Genomic DNA, 8229 nt, shown 5'->3' on the forward strand with positions numbered 1-8229 from the left:
GTTTAGGGGAATGAATTATGAGTTGGATTGGTTTATAAAATGTATTGAATGGAAACATGAATTTAAACACTCCAAAGATTAAATACTCAAGCCGACCAATAATGGCGGTGAAAGGTTGTTCATCATCGGGTTTGGTTTTGGGGAGACAATCTTAGGTGTCTACAGGAGGTGTTACGTACAAGGACCTTTCTACTACGTAGAATTTACATCAATCAACTCGAATACCTCATAAAATGAATTAACACAAACACCTAATTATTATATGATTTTTTTTAAATTCACATTAGCATGAGACATGGTAGCTATTAATATTAGCTGCAGTCTGCAGATTTATACACCGTGTTTTACCACATGACAGGTACTAAATCAAGGATAAACAAGAATGTGTCAAAAGGAAACAGTATAAAAGAACTGAGTATCAATCTTTACTCTACATTAGGCCATTACGGCAAAAAGTACATAAAATTAAGGGTAACCCGAAGTCTAAAATATAAAGACCAAAGCATAATTCTCTTTTTTTCTAATCCTGCTGGAAAATTGCTGTTACTTTGCATAGATGTATAAACCAACTTTGACGCTTGCAGCAAAAGCAAAGAACAGGAAAAACATAAAGCTCAACCATCCGTGAGAACTTGCTGTAGAAATCTTTCTAAACAACAAGCCCGTCAATGATTCTAGTCCCACAGGGTTCACAGCCTCAGGAAGGTCAAAGGAAAGGAGAACATTGACATTACCAGTCTTGTCAAAGGACCAATGTAGTCCTGCCAGTCCACTTCTGATGACCCCAATAGGCATGTCCCTTAATCTGATCATACCAGCAGTCACATTCGGGGTGGTAGAAGCCTGCACTGCAGCGCTCAAACGTGCAGCCACGTCCTTGGAAGGCAATTCTGAAGCAAATGCTGGTGGAGCAGGGATATTCCCCAAAAAACGGTTTGCCTGACTCAGGAAAGGATATTGGATATCTGCACAACAACATTCACCAAAAACATTTAGATGAGAGAAAATCAGCACAGGAAAAACAGCAGAAATTAATGAATATTAGAATGCAGGATTAAAAAACAGAGCCATATAAAAGCAATATCCACAGTTTCGCACCAGTCTTAGATGGCTTAGCCTTGGAAGATGATGCAACGTCATCAACATCACCTGTTTCGTTTAGTTGACTTCCTGAAGGAACTTGCCAAGTTGTATCAATCATATTCTGCAGAACAATAAACAGTTAGAGCTTGCAAATAATAATCTATTAACGTACAGTTAAGTTTAAGCAGCATTGCTTACCTGTTTGAAGGAGAAACTTTTATCAGCATCGATACCGATCTGTTCTGGAGAAGAATCAAAATTAAGATATGGTCCAATATCAAAATCATCTTCCAGATATGATCCAAGAACATCAAAATCATGGATATCTTCTTGAACAGGTTCTAGAAAGTCAACAGCATCCAGGAAAAGCCCATCCTTGGGGGGTGCATTACCAGAGAGTAGATCATCCAGCAAATCGCCAGGAGCCTGGTTACTCAAGTCATTTGGTTGAGCCATATGCTCATTTTTCACAAGAAATGCAGTGTTCTCAAATTGCCCAAGATCATAAAACTCCTGGTCATCCAGAACCTGCAAACCACACTTACCTTCAGACTCCTCAACAACGGAAGCTTGTTCAGCTCCAGTCACATTCTGGGAACATTCAAGATAGTAGTTGCTATCAACAGGGTTGAAGCTGACAGGAAAGGGAACATTTGCTGGAAGTCGGCAATCAACAACCTGGCAGTAGCGATGTTAAAACTCTTGCAAAAAGCAATGCCATTACAAAAAGAAAACATTTTTAAAATTCAGAACAGCTCAGTATTAACTATTGGCCGTACCTCTATCCAAAAATGACCATATTTCTATCCAAAAAAACAAAATCATGACTTCGTAACCATATATTAAAAATTAAATGTAAACAGCAAAAAAGTAAAATCTATGCGCTTTGCATGAAATCAAGTCAATTCAGCCGCAGCCATCAAACAAAAGAGACAAGGACAAAGCTTGCAATACCATCAAAATCAGAAAATCCTACCAATCAAATAAAGCAGGTACAGTTATACCACAAGATTTGTCATGACATAGTTTCACAAATAGCAGGCAACTAATAAGCATAGCAACAAAGTAGTTAGATCCTCCAGAGAACTTCTTTCAAATAAAGATTTATCAGGTATCTTCATGTTAGCGAATGTTCACTTGCTGACTGTGTACCCAAAAAAGCAGATATTCTCCGTTGTCAAAGAATAGATTGTCAAAACAAATCCTTTGAGCACCAAAATAAAAGCTAAGTAGCTATCTTAAAAGTATTGATAGGGCATCAAAACAAATTACTCTGTAAGTTCCTAAACATTCTTAGTGAAAAAATCCGACCAAAAAGACAAAATAGTAGATAAAAGACAAACCTGTTCCAGATCATTCTGTTCAATGTATGCATCATCATCAACATAGGGATCTTCAAAAGACACCTCGGCAGGCACCACATCTTCCAAATTGTCATCTTCCCACTCTTCCTCCACGAGTGGCGCTCCATACTTCTCCCCATTCTTCGGTCCTGTTCCACTTTTCTGAAACACTCTGCACAAAACAAACCCTTCCTGCCAGCAGTAAACAATATATCAATACACCACAGTGCATTTCATATACTAAAACATATAAATTAATAATAAAGAAACAAACCAACCCATTAATCAAATTCAAGCAAACATATATCCTCACCGGCATATGACCAGCCTTCTCTAGCACATCATCATTGAGTTTGTATTCATGCATTACCCAATTGGTCCGCTCGCCGCGTGGAGCTCTACCTTTATGATAAACCAGCGTTTTTTTCATCCCAACAACCCGAGACTTATGGTAAACAGGCCTATCTTTCCCGGTTGTTTTCCAATAACCCTCATTCGTCGCTCGGTTCGTCCTCAATCCATTACCATATTTCCTATCCAGTGCACTAAAAAAATACCACTCTAGATCTCTACTCTTCAACTTCGACAATCCTAATAAAATCAATAAATATAACCTTAAAATATTCAAAGGAACCCAAAAATAACTAAATCAAATCATCAAAACAATCATTTATCAATCAATAATGGACTAAATTACGAAATTCAGAAATTAATGCCCAAAATTATGAAATTCTATGATTTTGGTGATTTATTACAAACATAGAAGCAATTAAGAGATTCGAGAAATGGGTAACCTGGAAGATCAGAGGGTTCTACTTTGTAAATATCGATTTCAGAGATCGCATCGACACGAAAGGGTTTGCCGCTAACCTTACGCCTCAGATAATACCATACCAGTTCTTCATCTGTCGGGTGAAATCGAAAACCCGGCGCAAGAGATGTTGAAGCTGAAGAATTTCGCCCCATCAAATCCAACAGAATTGAATTGAATCGAATCAAAATCGGAAAAAGTAAAACAGGGATTAAATTAATTGCGATTGTGATTGAATTTTTGAGAAGAATTTTGGGGTGATTGAAGACACAGAAAATGGATGAGATTTGAGAATTTGGGAATTAGGGTTTTAGGGTCAGTCGATGTCGCAAGGTCGAACAAAGTTACGTGCCATTGTTGTTGTTAAGGGTTTGGGAAATTGGGAGAATGTTTGGGAGATTTAATTTGTGTACCTTTATTTACTTTTTTTTAATACAATTTTTATTTTTATTTTATATTTATTCCATTTTTTCGTACTTTACTTGCATGTTTATATTTGAGTGCATGACTGGGAGATTATCGGCCGAGGATTCAACGTCAGGGTATAGGTCACTTTGACGGCAACTTTTATTTTACTCAATTCTAACAAAAATCATGGTATTTTTTTAAAAAAAAATAAAAACAACAAAAATCATACTCTATTCATTTCATAATACTTGACACAGTTTCCATTTTTCATCCGTCAAACAATACTTAACACGTTGACGTACTAGATATAGAATGAAACCACTAATAAATAAATAGTAAATAAATATTTTTTCACATTTTCTCTGTCCTCACCTACTCTATTCCCACCTCACTTGCTGTTTTCTTGTAATATAAAAATACAAAAGAGATTTTTTTATACGATAAACAAATGCTTTAAAAAGAGGGAAAAATTACTTTTAATAAACCAACCTTTACTCCATTCTCCCAACATAAACCAACCTTTGCATTATTCCAGAATAATCCAACCTTTTACCCCTATCTTCCCATATCACACCCAAATGATTTGCTACCTAAGCAACAGGTCAAATTTTTTTATTTCCTTTTCTTTTCATTTTGACCACCCTTAACCACCTTATACCAAAAACAACCACCACATACACCTTTGGCCACCATTAATAGCACCTACAACCACCTCAACACACCAACATCACCACTCAAGACACCATCACCACTGAACACAGCACCTGCCGCCACACAAACACCCACCAATCGGCAGCAGTCACGCAATGACTAGCTCGTCACCATCGCCGCTTCCACCACTCACCCACCAAAACATAAGAACATCACAAACTTCAGCTCGCCACCATCAAAACTCCCACCATCCACCACCCCCATCCACAACGAAAAACCAACAACCACCCTGCACCCATCAAAATCTGTCAACACCACCCTTACTTAGGGATGGCAATCTAGTCCGGATCCGACCCTACTCCGCCCCGATCCGAGGTAAAATATCCGCTCCGAGTCCGAGAAAAAAGTAATCTGAGTTCGACTCCGTTAAAATAATCCAACTCCGAGTCGGAGGAGGGTCGGAGTCGGATCCTAAAAAAATCCGAGAAAAAAAATCCGACTCCAACAAATGTTCGACTTTAACGGATTATCCGACTCCGACTCTAATATATAGTGGATTTTTGTGTGGGTCATGGTGGCATTGGGTGTGGGTTGTAAAGGCCCAAATAGCCCAACATCTCAAAGTATATTGAATAATGAAAAAAAAAAACTCGGAGTCGGGTCGGATCGGAGTCGGAGTCGGAGGTCGGATATTGGAGTCGGAGTCGGAGTCGGATGTCGGATGTCGGAGTCGGATGTCGAAGTCGGAGTCGAATGTCGGATTTAACCTCCGACTTCCTGTCGGGTCGGAGTCGGATTTAGCATAATCCGCTCCGAGTCCGACCCGTTGTCATCCCTACCCTTACTCACCATGGACCACCCTTAAACTTTTAAACCCCAAACGTACCTTTCAAACTTTCAATTATGGTTTTATTTGGTTAAATTTAACAATAAAAACTCTAGATCTAGAGTTTTGGTAGTTAAATTTAACCATCAAAACCTCACACTTGAGAGCTTTAATGGTGGTGAAGAATTGAAACACACACAAAAAAAAAAAAAAAAAAAAAAAAAAAAAAAAAAGAGAGAGAGAGAGAGAGAAAGCAGTGATAAAGAGAAGGGGTGCATGAGGTACGTAAGAGGCGGCGTGGAGGTGGTGGCTGTACTTTGGAAGGAGGAGGATGAGGGAGAATAGCGTGAGGGCAATTTTGACAACAATGGTGGTGGGAGAGGAGCGAGAAACACGCGGTGGGTAAGTGTCAGATTCATGGTGGTTGTTGTGGGTTTGTGGTGGGGGTGACGAAAATGGAGGTGGATGGGATGGGGATTTGGGGCCAGATTCATGGTGGTTGTTGTGTATTGTTGGTGGGTAAGTGGCAGGGGAGGTAAGGTGGTAGTGAAGGAGGAAGGAGGTGGTCATGGAGATTGGAGAAAGAGAGGAGAGAGAAAGAAGTGGGGTGATTTTTTTTTTTTTAAGAAAAATTGTAAATTAAAAAATAAACCAATAAGAAAATCTGGAATAATCCAAAGGTTGGTTTATTTTGGGAGAATGGAGCAAAGGTTGGTTTATTAAAAGTAATTTTTTCTAAAAAGAACCACTTGTGATTTTTTAAAACTACGTGTCCATCCTAACGTCCCAAGTATTATGGGACGGAGGTAGTAGTTCATCCATTGTAGATGACTTGGTTTGACTTTGTGCACTATTACACCTAATTTGCTTTGATTACGTTTTGTGATTTCATGTCAAAAAAGTATAATTATGTAGAACTTTATTATATTCAACTCAATATCTATTAAGGGCAAATTTTCAAATATAGTCGGTTGACGACAGTGGAAAAATGGGATGTAAGTGACAACGGGCTGGACCACCACAAAAGATTCCTCGTGTATCATATGTAGCAAAACTATGAACGGGAGCTAGCAAGGGACCGTATTGAAAAGGTTCCTAAGACACATCATAGAAATGTCACAATATTAAGAAGCAAATGAAGAAGGGGTAATATTATGAGGCTTAACTGAGTTAACAATGGAGAGAGACAAGGGAGAGCAACTCTTCCTACTTTATCAATTATACTCAAAATGAGTCATTGTCCAAGGTTTGAAACGTGCTTTCTACTTAACCTGGGATGTTTTATGAATGTAAAGCAAGTCCTGTTAGGATAGTTATTTTAAATTAAGGATAGCTAGATTGCTCTCTATAGGTAATTTAAGTGAGTGTAACAAAGGAACGAGTCGACAACATATTGTATCGTCACCAATAGAAGTCATTGTTAGCGACAAAGGCAACAACGGATTTTCGATTTCTTAGGAAAGATAATTATTCAAGGTCAAATCTACGTCCTGTCTCACAAAACTCTGTTAAAAAGATAAGTATTATGGGAATAACCAAATTTCCTAAGGGTGAATGAAATTAGCCGAAATCAAGAAACTCTTCCCAATCTTCACTCCACACTCCAACGGCTAGTAGAAAACTAGCTTGTTTTGTATAGTGGCGGCTCCTCCTTGGACGAACACACAACATCCCATCATCATTATACTTTTCCTTCTATTATTTATTTACTATAGTGAAAGTTTGGTAAACCCTCATTTTTAACTTTTTGGGTTTTTTGTGTACTAATTCTTGTCTTCTTGTTTCCTTTACACGTTTTTACATTTGTTAGATTTAATTAAGTTATTTCGCAACCTTTATCACCACATATCTTAAAAAATTTGAATTAACCTAGCCTCGTCTGTGGGGCTACATCTAGATTAAAATCTTCACCCCTATGAATTTACTTCTTTCAAATTTGCATAAATACCTTCTAACGAGATGACTTTTGATCAAATAAGGGAAGTCTATAAAAAATATCAAGGTGGTTGACCTTGCTACAACCAAAGAATCCAATGAGCAAAGAGAAGGAAGCATGTCAAACAGATCCGGAGTCACTCTGAAAAAAAAAACTATATTAGAGTCGGCTCTAAGCAGCCGTCAACAACAGTGATGAATCACTTTTATATAGTATTTATAGGCACATATTATGCTAGTTTTATAGTTTCTTTTAGGGTCTTTTGTTGCTTTTTAGGTCGCAAATGCCTAAGTTGATTGTTTTGTACTCTATTACGCCCTGTTTGTGTTTTTTTTAATGATTCAGGTGATTTCATAGTCATTTGAACACTTTTGAAGTGTTTGGAGTTGATTTGAATGAAATTTAGATGAAGCCGGTGAATTGAGTTTATTAATCAAAGATCTCATGTTCGTGGATGTTGATTTTGAGATTTATATGTATGAGGAATGAATATAGAATTCACAAGGATCGCTATGCATCTTTCGAAAATGAATTTGAGTTAGAAACGAATTTAAATGATGATGAACAATATGTCAAATCTGACCTTTGCTCACTCTTTTTATCATAACTTGATTTCTACCGATCATATTGAAGTAATTCAAGTTGCGTTGGAAACCAGACTTAAAAATATTTCTAATGATAGTTCACACTCCCCATGAAGATTCCTAGAATAGAATCTATAGGCGTTTGAATCCAAGCAATTTTTCTTCCATAAGTGTCATTTCCAATAATAAGTGTCATTTATGACACATTTTAGGTTTTCCTCAAAAAAAAAAAAAAATGACACATTTTAGATTGGCTTTGTCCCTTAGATTTAGGTTTACTTTGGTCTTTCTTGCTATTTCTAGTACTTTTAGTCTTGTTTTAGTTATTATTGTCTTATTTTATGTTTTTCAGCCTTAAATGTGAATAATGCTTTTCTCTTGGTTTATAATACCCCATTTCTTCCTTCTAAATTTTCACAATTCATCAACTCATCTCTCCTCTCTTATTCTCTAATTCTCTTATTCTCTAATTCCTACAATCTTACTCTCTTTTGTGCAAAGAAAAAAAAAATTCTACTCTCTTATAAATTCTACTAGTCTACTACTAAAAAAATAAAAATATTCTTAAATATAAATTCGAGAAATTA

General features: G+C 37.0%; 1 protein-coding gene across 1 annotated transcript; it reads right to left on the reverse strand.

Moving 5' to 3' along the window:
* Positions 1 to 385: 385 nt before the first annotated feature.
* On the reverse strand, positions 386 to 3648 carry LOC145629078 (NAC domain-containing protein 78-like). The gene is made up of 6 exons (XM_081681562.1): positions 3221 to 3648; positions 2740 to 3017; positions 2427 to 2618; positions 1282 to 1761; positions 1099 to 1204; positions 386 to 965 (listed from the first exon to the last, which is right to left on the reverse strand). Exons 1-6 carry the CDS (start codon positions 3390 to 3392, stop codon positions 544 to 546), a joined length of 1650 nt encoding a protein of 549 aa, XP_081537688.1. The 5' UTR covers positions 3393 to 3648; the 3' UTR covers positions 386 to 543.
* Between the last annotated feature and the right edge of the window lie 4581 nt (positions 3649 to 8229).

This window comes from Chenopodium album, chromosome 4 (genome assembly GCF_948465745.1).
Source record: "Chenopodium album chromosome 4, dcCheAlbu1.1, whole genome shotgun sequence".
Taxonomy (NCBI): domain Eukaryota; kingdom Viridiplantae; phylum Streptophyta; class Magnoliopsida; order Caryophyllales; family Amaranthaceae; genus Chenopodium; species Chenopodium album.